General features: G+C 37.6%; 1 protein-coding gene across 1 annotated transcript; it reads right to left on the reverse strand.

Moving 5' to 3' along the window:
* On the reverse strand, positions 1-9964 carry LOC124282389 (molybdopterin synthase catalytic subunit-like). The gene is made up of 5 exons (XM_046718363.1): positions 9830-9964; positions 2885-3008; positions 2274-2424; positions 684-807; positions 1-471 (listed from the first exon to the last, which is right to left on the reverse strand). The coding sequence occupies exons 2-5, from the start codon at positions 2979-2981 to the stop codon at positions 394-396; spliced, it is 450 nt and encodes a 149-aa protein (XP_046574319.1). The 5' UTR covers positions 2982-3008; positions 9830-9964; the 3' UTR covers positions 1-393.
* Between the last annotated feature and the right edge of the window lie 8076 nt (positions 9965-18040).

The following is an 18040-nucleotide window of genomic DNA, read 5'->3' on the forward strand; positions in this document are numbered from 1 at the left end:
TTGTTATGATAAGACAATTTATGATATTACATATTACAATTAGTATGAAATTATTCTAAGTTTTGGGTAAACAAATATTCTATACAAAAGTTTAGCAGTATCAGAACAGGATATACATGTATCATTTGGTATCATTTTGTATCACAACATAACCTCACCACTGATGATTATTTCTGATCACATGGAAGTAGTATCGTCATTTCACACAACGGTTACCAACAATCGTATCCAGGGTAAACGATTGGGTCACTTTCTAGGACCCTGATTGATTGTCATCTAAAATGTCCTGATGAAGTTTGTCAAATTAATGACAAAGAAGAATGTCCTAATGCCATTTGTCTCCAACAAAGTCTCTGGGTATTATGGTTATTATTAGGTTATTATGACCTGATATTATGATTGTTTGTTTGGTGCTGCCCATGCACATTCCTTGTTAGCCTTCCAGTCGGAACTGTGGTCATCATAGATTTCCTGAAACAGAATTGTAAAGGTCACTACAGGTAGTTACTCAAAGTGAGAGAGTTAAAAGATAATGTAGCATCAGCATTGTTTCAGCCATATAGTGATGGTAGTTGCTGTAAACTAACCTAAGTTTTAACAAGAAATCAATCTCAGGTAACATTTCATATTTCAAGAGGAGACCTTTGCTGAGTCAAATAGCCCCAGGTGGTGAGAGTGCCTACCTTTTTCCAGATGGGTACAGTGGCCTTGAGAGTATCAATGGCGTAGGAGACCGCCATCAGTGACTCCTTTCGATGTGGGGAGGAAATCGCGATGATGATGCTGGACTCGGTCACAGGAACAACACTATAGAACAAAGGACATATGTAAACTGAAGGGGAAAAAGTAGGTCTAGGACCCATTACACAAAGCAATCACAGAGCTATGACTGTCATATGTCTACGTTAAAGTATTGAAGGATTATCTTAGTGCTACAGGGCGGTGGGGTAGCCTAGTGGTTAAAGTGTTGGCTCGTCACGCCGAAGACCTGGGTTCGAATACCCACATGGGTACAATGTGTGAAGCCCATTTCCGGTGTCCCCCGCCGTGATGTTGCTGGAATATTGCTAAAAGCGGTGTAAAACCAAACTCAGTCAGTCATTCTTAGTGCTACAGTTGCAATAACATATAACAGCGCTACATTAAGCAATATTGTTGCTACATCATGGCGGCCTGTAAATATCTGAATATTGGACAAACAAACCAGTTGTTGATATCATAAACAATTGAGATCATTGAGATATGATGACATGCAAGTCACAGAGTTTCACCAAGTAGGCCCTTTACAGCAATCAGTGTTGAGACCCAAGTTATCATTGGTCCGTCTTGACATTGTATGCCAAATAGTCCACTAGTTATGGGAAATGTTATAACCTACAGGGGCCATTATGAACAGGAATGAGTGAATATTGTTTTATGTAAGAAGGTCACACAATAGAAACAGACATGAGGGAATGGGAGATTTCTTCTGCACACCTGAACCCATTGAGGAAACAAGTAATGGCTATGATAATAATAATAATTCATTTAAATAGCGCCTAGTATCTATCTGACTAGTTGCTCTATGGACGCTGTAATCAGAATCTGATTATTATTACCCTGGATAACCCATGCTGCCTGTCACATGACTTTATCCAACTGGGTTCCCATTTTCTGCTGGGTGAACTGAGGCAATTTTGAACAAACTCATTTGTCTAAGGTGAAACCACATGTTTCACATGTGCTTCGTTGTGGGGCAGGACTGAAGTCCTAGAAACTCTCAGGAGTCAAGGTGCCAAACACGGTCACCCATCCAAGGACTGTCCGAGCTTGACGTTGCTTAACTTCAACTGATTTGTGACCTGAGCTCTACGCACGGGACCACACACCTCCACTACTGGGACCAACTCAGCTCTAAACTCCAAATGTGGATACAAATATTCAACCCTAAGAATAAACAAAAGGACGGGACACTGGGAACCTGTTCTACCATGGAATGTATGTGAAGCTCTTGAAGTACTGCCCATATAAATGTAAGTTGACTTGCAGAAACAATGCCTCATCTTGGTTGCTCATATATTAACTAGGCCCCAAAACAGTTCAGTCTAACACAAAGGCTTGGTTTCAACCAGTCACCACTCTTACCATGGCTAGCTATTTGGCTTTTATTTCCATTTACAAACTGGGTCATTACCTTACGTCTAGCATGCTCCTATTTAGGACTTCACTACATCACACTACAGAATTACAAGTCAACCAAGAGTATCATATAACCACACACAATCAGAACCTACCCAAGTCTGTGAACAATGGCGATGTGTTCAACTTGCCACTGAGCTCGGATCTGGTCACAAACTTCAACCATTTTCTTCTTTGCCATGGGAATGTAGGCCTCGTACTCTAGTTTCACAACATGCTTGTTTTCAAAGTTGTCCCGTGTTGTGCCTGTGTGGGGACACATGTATATAAAGATGTCACTGAAAGCACTGTATTTAAATAAATGTAATGACAGAACAAGTGATGAGAGTCTGAACGGGCTTCCCACCCCTTCAGCGATCACAGCTCTAATTCTAGTTAGTATAAACCATACTTTCCAGGGCCCGTATAAAAGCTCCATAACATGGAGCTATGACAGCTGCAATGCTATGACCCCTTCAGACTGGCACAGAGGCCAGACATTTATTGCATGTTATGAGAAATTAAGGATTAACAAATTTTGAAACGACTGGTATTATATTTTAGAATACAGTGAAAACCTTCTTCTACTAATACATGTTAATCTGAAAACCCTACTGTCAGACAATTACTCTGACACAAAAGTGTACATGCATAAAAAGCCTCTACTCTCAAATTTGGAAACATGACATCCGATGTAGTGGGGACCTATTCTGCCTTCAAAACTGACCCATGAAGACTGATACAGCTCCACACGAAGGTGCAGTGACGAGGGCTGTGATCTTCTCCAAGTTGAGCTTCTCCTCTGTGATCTCAATGTGATTCATCTTCTAAAGTTTCAGATGTTGCTTAATCTGTTCAAAGATAAAAATAACATTGATTCTAAGATGCTTCGGTGAAAGATCAAAGGCGCCGACAGTACTTTATCAGACAATAATGTGCACTTTTTGCATTACGTCCCAATGTATTGGTGTCACTGCGCCATTCTAGTCTGCCCCCTCGTAATCAAACAATTTTGCATTACGTCACAATGTAAGCGACGTCACGGTGCATGTCAGTTGTCATCGCCTCGTACAGCCTCCTACAGTAAACTACTCCGTTGCATCCCGTTTCTTGGTTGGCAGTTGCTTCACGCAGCTAACATCACTGGTGGAAACATTACGTTTATGTTTTCCGAAGGTTAAAAAGTCTCAATTTGAGTCACAAGTTTTCAGCGACTAGGTAATGTTCACAATGTTTACATTCCCACAATGCAATCGTGGAATGTCGTTTGACTACTCAGCTTCATCTGGATGTACTGATCTAAACTTACATTGATAGTAGAAATGCCCCATATGGTTTACGTTAATCACAGATGTAATCAAAATAACTAAAAGAAGATATTTAATCTGAACGTAAACCGTCATCAAACAGTTTATCAATTGTTTTTTTTCTGGTAACGTTCGTCTTAACGTAGGGGGGCAGACACATCAATAGAACAGCACGCTAGTTAGCCCTGTGCGAGAATTCTTAATATCCTAACACTTCATTTGTTTTCCGCCTTAGATTAATCGTAATTATCCTTAGAAAGTATTAAATTTGGCATCTTAGAAAAGAAATACAGTTCGCTCTACAACCATGTATAGTGTAATAAAGCACACTTTCGCCCTGGACTATTATAGTTAAAGCATTAGGACACTTATTTATTTCTTAAATAACACTTTCTACAATAACCACTTTGACACTCCCATTAAGAGAGTGTGCTCAACTAGTTTATCTGCATGACTAAGTCTGTGTTATTACATCAGTCAATACCATGACAGAGACGTCAAAATTACTGTAATTCACAAAGAATCAATTGAATCTAACAAGATAAGTGATTGATAAAGATAAGTCTGCTATTATTTTTCAATATCATAAATCATTAAGGGCACCAGATCACTACAAGACTGTATAGCTAGAATCATAATTCAAGGAACATTCAACAGTTTGGGGGTCACACTTACAAACAAAACTTTCCTTTTTTTCAGTAAAGTCCAATTTATCATGATGAAAACAAATAGATACATGAAAAAAATAATTCACAAATCATCAAAGGCAACACTTCACCACTAGGTTGATCTGTGCAGCAAGTTTCATTTTCAACAATAAAAATTCATCCATTTCTGAGTTCTGCTCTGGAAACGGATTGACAACATATAAACAGACATATATATGGGTCGATATAGTCCCATTTTTTTCAAACTGTTGGGTGGGGGGATAAACAGAAAGAAATGAGATTCAAATGGGATTCAACTCTGCACTCAAATTTTGGCACCTTAGACAAATGGGCGATTCATGTCTGGTAATCATAACAGATGATAACGTAGATGAAACAATATTAAAATCTGAAAAATTTAATATGTACCTATTTCAGAGGCAAAAGTTTATTCGATATTAAAGACAAAATTTCATTTTGTTCCACTGTCCAAATGCTTTGGTCATGTTCCTTCACCATGGTAACAACTGTGACATCAACACAGTAGGCAGAGCCACTCTTTACATAAACAAATAAATGAACCTTTGTCCTGGTATCAGATTAATACCGAAGCATATGAAAAACATCACATGTTCATTATCCTTTATTTACACTTTGATTGTAACTACCACAGTTTAATCCCCACACAGTGTCTGAATAAACACAGGCCGCACGAGACTGCAGCTGTTGCTGGATTCATCTCAGTAATATGTGCACATGAAATGATGACTATGTTAACTATTGAAATATGAAAATTTATATCCTGGTATTTGTGGCAATAACCATAATTTAATTACTTCTCTTTTCGGGCATATCAAATCTATAACAATATTTAGAAAAAATAATTATGGTGATGATGATGCTGACTGACTGACTGAGTTTGGTTTTATGCTGCTTTTAGCAATATACAAGCAACATCCCGGCGGGGAACATCAGAAATGGGCTTCACACAGAGTACCCATGTGGGGATTCGAACCTGTGTCTTCGGCATGACGAGCCAACGCTTTAACCACTAGGCTACCCCACCTCCTAATGATGATGCTGATAATGTTGTTGGTTTATTGAAATATTGAACAAATTCATACACCCCTAATGATGCTGATGATAATGACCTTTGTTTCACCTGCATCTATACCAGAGAGTTTCAACTGTATCTATGCCCCAGTTTCACCTGTATCTATACCAGAGAGTTTCACCTGTATATATACCAGAGAGTTTCACCTGTATCTATGTCCCACAGTTTCACCTGTATCTATACTAGAGAGTTTCACCTGTATCTATGTCCCACAGTTTCACCTGTATCTATACCAGAGAATTTCACCTGAATCTATGCCCCACAGTTTCAACTGTATCTATACTAGAGAGTTTCAACTGTATCTATACCAGAGGGTTTCACCTGTATCTATACCAGAGAGTTTCAACTGTATCTATACCAGAGTTTCACCTGTATCTATACCAGAGAGTTTCACCTGTATCTATACCAGAGAGTTTCACCTGTATCTATGTCCCACAGTTTCACCTGTATCTATACCAGAGAGTTTCACCTGTATCTATGTCCCACAGTTTCACCTGTATCTATACCAGAGAATTTCACCTGTATCTATGCCCCACAGTTTCAACTGTATCTATACTAGAGAGTTTCAACTGTATCTATGCCAGAGGGTTTCACCTGTATCTATACCAGAGAGTTTCACCTGTATCTATACCAGAGAGTTTCACCTGTATCTATGTCCCACAGTTTCACCTGTACCTATACCAGAGTTTCACCTGTATCTATGTCCCACAGTTTCACCTGTTTCTACACCAGAGAGTTTCACCTGTATCTTTGCCCCACAGTTTCCCCTGTATCTATACCAGAAAGTTTCCCCTGTATCTATACCAGGGAGTTTCACCTGTACCTATACCAGAGAGGTTCACCTGTATATATACCAGAGAGTTCCACCTGTATCTATGTCCCACAGTTTCACCTGTTTCTACACTAAAGAGTTTCACCTGTCTCTATGCCCCTCAGTTTCACCTGTATCTATGCCCCAGTTTCACCTGTAACTATGACAGAGAGTTTCACCTGTATCTATACCAGAGAGTTTCACCTGTATCTATGCCCCACAGTTTCACCTGTATCTATACCAGAGAGTTTCGTCTGTATCTATGACCCACAGTTTCACCTGTAACTATACCAGAGAGTTTCACATGTATCTATGCCCCACAGTTTCACCTGTATCTATACCAGACAGTTTCACTTGTATCTTTGCTCCACAGGTTCACTTCTATCTATACCAGAGAGTTTCAACTGTATCTATGCCCCACAGTTTCACCTGTATCTATACTAGAGAGTTTCACCTGTATCTATGCCCCAGTTTCATCTGTAACTATAACAGAGGGTTTCACCTGTATCTATGCCCCACAGTTTCACCTGTATCTATACCAGAGAGTTTCACCTGTATCTATACCCCGCAGTTTCACCTGTATCTATACCAGAGAGTTTCACCTGTATCTATGCCCCACAGTTTCACCTGTATCTATACCAGAGAGTATCACTTGTATCTTTGCTCCCCAGTTTCACTTGTATCTATACCAGAGAGTTTCACCTGTATCTATGCCCCAGTTTCACCTGTAACTATACCAGAGAGTTTCACTTGTATCTTTGCTCCACAGTTTCACCTGTATCTATACCAGAGAGTTTCACTGGTATCTTTGCTCCACAGTTTCACTTGTATCTATACCAGAGAGTTTCACCTGTATATTTGCCCCCCAGCTTCACTTGTATCTATACCAGAGAGTTTTTCCTGTATCTATGCCCCAGTTTCACTTGTATCTATACCAGACAGTTTCACCTGTATCTATGCCACAGTTTCACCTGTAACTATTACAGAGAGTTTCACTTGTATCTTTGCTCCACAATTTCACTTGTATCTATACCAGAGAGTTTCACCTGTATCTATGCCCCAGTTTCACCTGTAACTATTACAGAGAGTTTCACCTGTATCTATGCCCCATAGTTTCAACTGTCTCTATACCAGAGAGTTTCACCTGAATCTGTGACCCACAGTCTCACCTGAATCTATGTCTGCCAGTTTCACCTGTATCTATGCCCCAGTCTCATCTGTATCTATGCCCCACAGTCTCACCTGTATCTATGCCCCACAGTCTCACCTGAATCTATGACCCACAGTCTCACCTGAATCTATGACCCACAGTCTCACCTGTATCTATGACCCACAGTCTCACCTGAATCTTTGACCCACAGTCTCACCTGTATCTATGACCCACAGTTTCACCTGAATCTATGACCCACAGTCTCACCTGAATCTATGACCCACAGTTTCACCTGTATCTTTGACCCACAGTCTCACCTGTATCTATGACCCACAGTCTCACCTGAATCTTTGACCCACAGTCTCACCTGAATCTATGACCCACAGTCTCACCTGAATCTATGACCCACAGTCTCACCTGAATCTATGACCCACAGTCTCACCTGTATCTATGACCCACAGTCTCACCTGAATCTTTGACCCACAGTCTCACCTGTATCTATCACCCACAGTTTCACCTGTATCTATGACCCACAGTTTCACCTGAATCTATGACCCACAGTCTCACCTGAATCTATGACCCACAGTTTCACCTGTATCTTTGACCCACAGTCTCACCTGAATCTATGACCCACAGTCTCACCTGAATCTATGACCCACAGTCTCACCTGTATCTATGACCCACAGTCTCACCTGAATCTATGACCCACAGTCTCACCTGTATCTATGCCCCATAGTTTCACCTGTATCTGTGCTCCAGTTTCACCTGTATCTATGCCCCATAGATTCACCTGTATCTGTGCTCCAGTTTCACCTGTATCTATGACCCACGTATCTATGACCCACAGTCTCACCTGAATCTATGACCCACAGTCTCACCTGAATCTATGCCCCACAGTCTCACCTGAATCTATGACCCACAGTCTCACCTGTATCTATGACCCACAGTCTCACCTGAATCTATGACCCACAGTCTCACCTGAATCTATGACCCACAGTCTCACCTGTATCTATGCCCCATAGTTTCACCTGTATCTGTGCTCCAGTTTCACCTGTATCTATGCCCCATAGTTTCACCTGTATCTGTGCTCCAGTTTCACCTGTATCTATGCCCTATAGTTTCACCTGTATCTATGCACCACAGTTTCACCTGTGTCTATGGGGCGACGTAAAAGGCACTTTCATGATTTTCATACAATGCGATGCCAGTTAAAATGACAAATATGTAATACTATAAGATATAAACGTTGATTATTTTCAAACAGGACAAAGTACTTGCTCCTTATGACATGACATAATGTTTTAAAGATCTGCAATTAAGCAAAACTTACAGATAAAATGTCCAAGGAACAAATAATCAGTCCCATGAGGCCTTATCATGAATACCTAAATGCTAATAACATTATATAAATGGATCTATGATACACGTTGTGGTTTACAATATCACAATGAACAATAAGCTTCTGAACCTTCAGTGAGGGAGAACAACATGGGAACTATATTAGATATGGCACAAAGGATATTTTTTAACATATCACTGAATACTGGTTCTGTGTTTGATTATCGATCATCGTTCTGAAGTGAATTATACATTATAAGATATTTGAATTTCTGAGAAAAAGGCTGAAAAATATCAGTTTATAACTTGCATTTCAATTTTAAAAACAAATAACAAATGAATAATATCTATTCTGGCCAAAGATGCCATCATCGTTTCTGGGGGAAAGAAACCTGCCAAGTTTCAGCAGTAAAATCAGTTCCAGGGGAATTTTACAGCATTCCTTTTCCCCAATAAAATGACAGAAAGCAACATAAGGATCTCAATCATTTTGTCAAGTGTCACTACCATGCCTACTGTAAGAACATATGAAACAGTATACAAAGTCTCACTTTCACCATGTTCACCCTCTGCGGTTCCAAGGAGACACTTGACATTGGACAAACAGGCACAGACAACTGACAGAGATGCTATAGAGATGCTAAAAAGATTGATAATCAGAAATAATGCTGATATGACAAATTATTAATGATTATCAATATGAAAATAGTGTCATCAATAACATTGTACGTAAACTTTTGTGATAGAATAAAGGTTTAATTTACTCAAACAATATACAAATGAAAGTTTTTTAATATTGGGTTGCTTCTAAATTATGTTCAAGATGCTGTTTTGTTGGTATCCCATGCTCAGTAGGTTTGTGAAATATATTTATTTCTTTCAGGCATTTTGGGGCAATTTTGCTCAAAGTTACTTTTCCGATAATTATTGATAATCAATTAACATTTAGTTTATGATTATCGATCTTAATGATCTATATCTATAGCTAGCCCTAAGAGAAGCCCTGTCGAAATTCTTTTCAACACAAATATTATGTTATTGCAATAAACCATATGGATTTTACAGCATGTATTAATATTAAGAACAGATGTAAATGAAAACCCACTAAATTAAACAAAAGGATCTATGTTGTTCTGATTGAAACTAATGAAACTGAAACATGTTAAATATATTCAGACAATATTTTTCCCTTATAAGAAATATCACCAACAATTTAGACAGTCAATGTTACATCTTCCTTGCCTGGAACCTCTACAACTCATCACCAAGTTATATCCCTCAACTGATACAAGTGGCGAGCCTTACCTGGATGTGTGTTAACCTCCACTGATTGGTGGGATGATAGCAAGTTCGTCCCCGTTATGGAGTTCTACCTCATTGTCGTTTAGGTCAATATAGTCTTCATTCAATGACAATACAATGTTTTCTGAGATAGGGGAAATACTGAAAATATAGGAAAAGGTTTTACAAAAGCAGTCATCTGTCATTGTGAACAAAGTAAAGGAAAATGAAGTGTTAACTCAAGCTTATAGATTGAATCATATTTCATTTAGCTTCAGATTGACCTATTACTTCTAATTCTCTGACATATGCAGCTACAATTTATTACGTATTTTACAAAAAGCACATATTCTCACATAATACAAGATATGGCAAGAAGCAAACTCATTTTCATGATAATTCATATTCAAATGCATGATTGGTCTACTCAGTAAATTCCAGTGTCTTACAAAGATGTATGCTCAAATGATAACTAAACAACACAATATCCACCTTGGAAACTTGTCCAACAGTAGCTGCAACAGCTGTTGTGCTGAAAGGGATGATGGAGTATCCACAAGTGATTCCTTCTGACCAACTAAATCACGACTTTTGGCAAAAAACAAGACTTTAATCTGAAACAAAGAACAAATCTCAAAATAATGTCATGATATAATGCAGTGTATACTTTATCATAATAGATGTGACAAATTGTTATAGTTACCCTGTAATAATCCATCTCCCCCAAACTTGAACATTTCTCCTCTAGTACATTTCTTGTATGTCATTTCATTTGGGACTGATACATTTGATAATGACCTTACACATAATACTCGAATAATGAAGCTCAGTGTCCTGATCAGTGCTGAATAATATTAACAATGGCAGTAATGACTAATGTTCTGTCGGTGTTCAAACATTTCATTCACAGTTTTGCACAAACATTCTTGGTGAAAACAGAGATGACTCTAATAGGACACTGGATGCAACTTCCGTGCATTGCCACAACGATTAGAATCCTTGACAACATTCCCTATGTTAGCATAGTTCGTTATGTAAGTAATGACTAGAATGATCTGATTAGAATGTAATCGTTTTCGATAAATATCTGATATCAACAAGCTTGCATGATCGCTATCTAATGGTATTTCTTGTTGTTGAAATGATAAATACAGCTCGCATTGCTTGACAATAAAGTTCGCTGTGAACTAGCAGATCATACCTGGATATTGTCTGTCATGTTCGTCCCTGCTCCCACTTAAGCAATAGAAATAAGAGTAACCTCCCCTTAATCTCGCGCATTCTCGAGACTGGGCACTGTCTACTTATTTGTGGTGATGCGTCCAAGCAAAATAGATGTCAACAAGAAAACCAGTTCGTATCGTGCAGACGCAAACTAAATGTACAGATACGGAAAATGACAATAGCAAGCTAAAACCAAAACGTAAGTAAAATTGAATGGTAAACGAGTAGGTTGCATACATTTCTGTCGACCGAAATGAATATTCAAATCAAACAGGTGGGAAGAGTTTATCGTTGAATCAGTAGGAACGGCGGGAAATACAAACTAGCCTAATGCTTATCACAACACTGAAGACATGGTATACAGTTGCTCATGCGCCGTCCTCAAAGTGGGTGCACTGATGCAGATGTGCTCTTCCACTTCCACAACCTCTCCGCTGTTTTCCTCATGTCTGCAATGTCTGTCCTAATGAACACTCATTCTATTTTACTAACATCAAACATTCAGTAAATTAAAACCTCTTACTTTAGCTGTAATCAACATCCAATCACCAATCCAACGAGGAAATAAATGTGATGAGGTCCCAAACTATTTTCTGATAATAATATAGTGGTTGGTCAAATATTAGTTTTAATTACCCAAGTTTTTAAATAAGCACTTAATGTTTGCTCAAACTAAAGCCATTCAAACTGTTGATTAACATTTGATTATGAGTAAAACCTGAGCTTGGTGTCTTTAGGCTACTGTATATGCAAAGAAGAAGAGTTTGTGATTCTGATGCATGCCTCATGTTGCAGATATTTCGTATGAAATGAATAAAGATATAAAACATACAACATGTATTGTTCTATTTTTATGATGTTACCACTTTTGATTTGCAGCCCCTTTGACTCTTTGGAGAAGCAGTTTAAAACTGTGGGTGTGTAGTTCTGTTGCCTCTTTTGTGTGGCCATTTTAACCAATGTATTTGTGTCTGTTGATGTGTGGCCCTTTTGGCTATACTCCCAAGCCCATTAGGTAATTCAGTCAAAATATTGACTTTCTGCTAACTCAAAGTCAATGATATGGATGCATTTTCCAGTATATCCAGTGTTCACAAATAGTGTCGGACCTTCGGACAAATCTGGCAGATTCACCGACGGTCTGATGGAAGTCTACAACCCACCAGCCCCAGTGACTGACTATATTTCACAATGACTTTGACTGAGGATGTTGTATGTGACATGTGACACTTGTTTGCTGTTTAAATTTTACGTTTATTAATCATTTCAATGCCAAAAATAAGAAATGTTAAATCTGAAATGTGTGTTTAATTTGTATTCTCTGGGTCCTTGAATTTTCAGTGGGTCAGACAGACATCTGAAACTTACAGGACCCAATGTCCTGTTACCTTGAAACACCATTCGTGAACATTGTATATCTACTGTGGATACAGCTTTGTGAAAATAGGGATGCATGTTATTTTTAAACACATGTGAACTAGTGCTAGATCTCCAGAGAAAAATAAATAATCTGTAAAGATATTTATGTTTGGTAGTTAAGCCATTTTTCTTAAAACATTCACTAAGACTTAGTTTCATTATGTTATGTTGTTGTTCAATGAGGTAAATGTTTTTAAATAGAAATATTAAATCATTAGTTGCATGACAAACCAGATACAGCAATTTTGCTTGTATCTGAAGTATGAACAACACAACAAGTAATAAATGTGTTTACCCTTGTCTTATTAGCACAAGACTAGAAAAGTCAAAATCATGTTAGCATAATCTGGGATTAAATGGTTGCTGTACTTTTGTGATGTCTGAATTATAGTTCTAATTTATTCACTCTAGAAAACAATTCAAACAGTTCTAGTTTCATCAATAGCTGACAAAACGTTTATGCCATAGCAGTTATTAAACTTATTATTATGATGTGAATAATTACAACGATGCTGCAACAAAAATATAAACACTTTCAAGTCCTATCTGACGGACAGAAGACAATGTGTGATGATAAGGGACACCAAATCAGAGAACATCCAACTGACATGTGGAGTTCCCCAGGGTTCCGTGCTTGGTCCCGTACTGTTTACTCTATATAGATGTCAACTTGGAGCCATCATACAAGAACACAGTGTTCCACACCACTTCTACGCTGATGAATCCCAGCTGTGGAAAGGTCTTCCTCTGGACCCTCAGTTACAACAATCAGTTGTACATAACATGGAATCATGCATTCAAGATGTCAAGACTTGGATGGCAACTAACAAACTACAGCTGAACGACGAGAAGACAGAAGTCATAGTCATCGGACCATCGGCTAGACTCAAAAAGCTTTGCGTTGATCATCTATCTGTGGGGACAGCTGACATCAAATTCTCACCTGGGTGTTCAACTTGATTCCAACCTCACTATGACAGATCACATCAACTATCTTTGTCGTATCTGTTATTTCCATTTAAGAAATATTGGCTCCATTCGCCACCTTTTGACTGTTGACGCCACATCAGCTCTTGTGAGAGCTCTCATATTTTCGAGATTGGACTACTGCAATTGTCTCCTCGTTGGATGTTCCAAAGAAACTATATACAAACTGCAAAAAATTCAAAACACTGCCGCAAGAATCGTCACAAGAACCAGCTCGAAATCTCACATATCACTAGTATTGAGATCACTACACTGGCTTCAAATAACGAAAAGAGTGGATTTCAAACTGTTGACTCTCATATAAAACTATCCATCATCAAGCTCCCAGCTATCTCAACGATCTCATTGCTGTGTATGAACCTGCAAGAGATCTCAAATCTGCTCATCAACTACAGCTTAAATTGCTGCCATACCATATGCAGAGGTACAGATAAGCTGCGTATCTGCGTAAATTACGCAAACATTTATGTGAACACTCAATTCCTTTCAAGTCTATTGCGTACAAGTACGCTTGAATTTTTGTAAATACTCAATAAATATGATCTAACATGCGTACACACAAAGATGTCAAATCCTAGCTTGCGTACTCAGCAAACCTATTAGAATTTGAAGTAAGCAGACCCCTGCGTTACAGATGGAGGTTACTGAAGAAAGATAGAATAACTGACTCAGAGGTATATTTAGAGGTTCTATTTCAGCACATGAACTTGGCAACTTGCAGTCTTTCTTATCATTTCTCATATAACAGATCAAATATAAATAACACACACGTTAACCAACATTTAAACTTTATTCTGTTTTCACAAATAATGGAAAATGGCAAAATACCCAATTGAGTTTGAGTGAGGTGGGTATAATTTATTAGGTTACTCAAAGGAAGATAAGGATACCCAATTGAGATGAACACAAGCGAGTACATAACTCAATGACCCAAAAAGTTATCTGTAGCTCTGCATATGAAAACTTTTGGATCACGACCATTCCCAAATGCTGCTGCACGCAAATGGAATTGTCTGCCATTAAACCTCAGGACCGTCCCAACACTTGATGCATTTAAAGCAAGCCTCAAGACTCATTTGTTCGAGAATTAGACTTTTCATCATGATGTATATATGTTTGCGTTAACGCTTTGAACATGCTTTGTTGCATGGAGATTAGCTCATTATAAGACTTATTATTATTATTATTATGAAGCAGTTCTGATGTCTCCATAGCTTCTGTTCCAAATGAAGCAATCTAGATTGCGTTTAAATACTGTACAGGGCTATATGCAGACACTAATCCATTAGTCATATTACTATCCTGTCCACGAAATTGATTTGACCAGAAATGAACATTAAACTCATATATGACTGACTGACCATTAGAACACATTTTTTTAAATCTGACATGACAGAGATAATTCAGTGGAAAGCTTCAATGTTTTGTATTTCTGTACAGGCCCACAAGGCATGTTTAATTAGTAATTTACAATATTTCTCATTCAATCTTTGGCAAAAGAGAATATTGATGTATATATTTGTATTAAGATAATCAGCTGTATCCACTGTTTCATACACAAGTGATGAACCTGAAGTCTTTTATTATTGTCAGACAATGTTTACACCATTTATGTACTTACATCAGGGATTCTGTGTCAAATTCCTAACATATATGGAGAGCATAGGTACACCATGTTTTAAGAGGATGGAATGCATTTTGTGATTTGGCAATTCACATGCAGTTATTGTGTACTTTTGTTGAAAATACACCACCAAATGAGGTAGTCATAGTGTTATACAATTTGGTTTAAATGTCTTGATCACATGCAAAAATATTGATATTGATTGTACTTCAAAGGAAGAAATAGGCTGCTGAGTAATGGAAACATAACAATGGATATTTGTCCGGAGCACCAAAAGAAAAGGAGGTTGTTTAACAAGGTTCAAATGTCAAAATGAGAAAAGAATAGAGTTAGTGTGCATTGTATTGCCCTTGTCACACATCTTTAACATATCCACTCTCTATCATCTTGTCTTACCAGAGAATTGTTAATAATGGAAACCTAAAACAGATATTTGTCCTTAGCACTTAAAGGAAAGGAGGTTGTTTGAAATATATAAATTGTTTCTTGGAAGCACATTTCTAACTGGTGATGTTGAACTGACGAGTTTACTGGAGACAGTAATCTACTTGATGCTTTAACGAGGAAGCAAGTACTTCAAGGCAGAGAGTTACTAATATGACAGTTGTTGTAAAATATTTGAACATTTTAACCTGTTATGTAATGTAAATAAATATTTTTAGTACACTTCCAAAGTGAAGAATTCAGTTCTCTTAAAATATGACGTCCAAACAAACTTTGTCAATGAAAAGGTTCACACTTAAAAAGGTCACCACATGTTTAGACTACCCTGTAGTTAATTAGCAATGAAAATGTTAATTGACACTAATGCGTCATATAGACCCCCCAAAGAGAACAAATTGCCACAAATATGTCACACACCATGTTTAAAAACCAAGATGCTTTCATCATGTGAGTCAGATAACCACAGCTGAAATGAAAGTTCCTGTGACAGCGGAATTTGATTCATCAAACAGCTTCCAAATTTAAGACCTCCTTTTGATGCATGTAGCATCATGTTCCAGTTCATTCAAAGGGATAATGAAAATATTAATTTGGTCATTTCGTGTTGTTTTTAATGAAGTACAATTTGATTATTTTGAGAATATTCATGAACTATGATATTAGATCCATGTCCAGTTACTTTGATGTAGGTTCACATGTAAAATATACTGTTTACATGGATGCATCTTCAACCTCTGTTGTTGAAGGCATCCTGAGAGCAAGAAGAATTTTAGGTTTAATATGTTTCATGTAATGTTCTTATATGTTATCACTATACAAGCTTGTAAATTTTATAGGTTATGCTGTATCTGCATCTTGTTTGTTACAAGGTGTTAACTGACTCAATGACATCAACATGTTTTTAAATTGACAACACAGTTTTACCAATTATACGATTATGTGGAATAGTGATTAAGTAACAACCTCCTACTGGTCGTGAAATGCTACTGGTGTTTCCTAGTTATGTTTTCATGGCATTAATGGTGCATGTTTATGACGAGGTTGCTTGCCACCTTTTCATCCAGCAGTGTAATACGTGTGAGAGTAATTTGTCCAGGCAGCCAACAGCATGCTTGGCATACTGATCCCACACCATTGATCTCTGTCACTTACAATCTCCCAATACATGACCCAGTGAATGGAAGCAGCATTAAGAGGACATCAACAAAAGTTTGGTTGAGATGAAGGTTATGGGAGATTATTAATTTATCTGGCTTGGCACTACCCAGAAGGAACTGATGAGCATGAAATGGTTCAGTGAATGTATGAATTTGTATTACACTACACTTCACCGCATATTTGGCCAAATTGCAGAACAATTCTATTTTTCAAATAGAAAGTTTGTTAAATCTTATGATATTCCATTTCTGCCCTTTCTGTAGTTGTATATTTCGTAGATAAGTAGACATCAAAGCTAGAGAATAACCAATCTCAATTATCCTGCGAAACAGATTTCACTGAATGTAAAAGGCAACATTATATAAATGGATCTCTATAAATCAGGGATGAGATCAGATATTCTCAAAATGGGTAAGCATGTCCTACCCAAACAGTAGTACCACACAATTTGCTTATAAAAGTATATGTTTGTTGCTGTCAAGAACTGCAACTGTCCAGACAATCCTCAATGCTTGAAATTACCCTTGAAGCAGAAATAAGGTTTTTATTAGTGAAACCCTAGCACATGCAGATCAGTTAATTGACTCCAACCTCTGATGGGGCGACACAGTGTGTACAAGTATTGATGATGTGCCTGAACTGAAAATAAAAAAACACTATTGTTATTATGCAATTCATTTCTAAATATGAATCTGTTTTCATGTAAACAACAGTGGGTGCACATATTTCCTTAGGGGAGTGTATTTTTGGACATACTTTGTCTATGGCACCTCCAAATAGAACATGAAAATAATCACACTGACCCTTTGATACCTTTGGGAAAAGATCCTACACATCAATTTGTTCTTATGATGTTTTTTTGTTAATGTCATCGTTCTTGGTGACTGAATGTCAACAATGTTGTTTCTTTCTCTTTGACAAGACAAAACGTTGGTTCGTGATGAATGTATAATTATCAGTGCTCTCTGGTAATCAAGTATTGATTACTTTTCAGTACTAAAACATACTTTAGTTAAGACAAAATAGTCAATGTGGTGAGCTTTAATAGCCCCACACATTTATTCAAAATAGATGTACGTTAACAATAAGTTACCTGAGGTAACACCTTCCATTTGTGAATTATTTATCAAAATATGCAAATACAACCAGTATGTGTTTACTTATTCATTTGCTGTATAGCTACATATGTTCATGTTTTTTTAGCTGCATTGTGTTGCAATGCTGTCATGACTCCCAACTTTCTACTGAAAAGAATGTTCCTTAAGCGGCAAGTTAATCCATGAACCAGAACAGTTTCATGGAAGTCGTGTTAGACTAACCTTAGTCAATCAAGATACCAGCAGCTTTGTATTCCTAAGTCAATCAATATGTTCGATATG

Source organism: Haliotis rubra, unplaced genomic scaffold (assembly GCF_003918875.1).
Source record: "Haliotis rubra isolate DU_JTF1 unplaced genomic scaffold, ASM391887v1 Scf3, whole genome shotgun sequence".
Taxonomy (NCBI): domain Eukaryota; kingdom Metazoa; phylum Mollusca; class Gastropoda; order Lepetellida; family Haliotidae; genus Haliotis; species Haliotis rubra.

Coding starts and splice junctions, on each gene's coding strand:
- LOC124282389 (XM_046718363.1), bottom strand. CDS start 2,981: ATGAATCACATTGAGATCACAGAGGAGAAGCTCAACTTGGAGAAGATC. Junction 808..2,273: donor GCCATTGTTCACAGACTTGG/GTAGGTTCTGAT, acceptor TTTGTTCTATAG/TGTTGTTCCTGTGACCGAGT. Junction 472..683: donor CTGTACCCATCTGGAAAAAG/GTAGGCACTCTC, acceptor ATTCTGTTTCAG/GAAATCTATGATGACCACAG.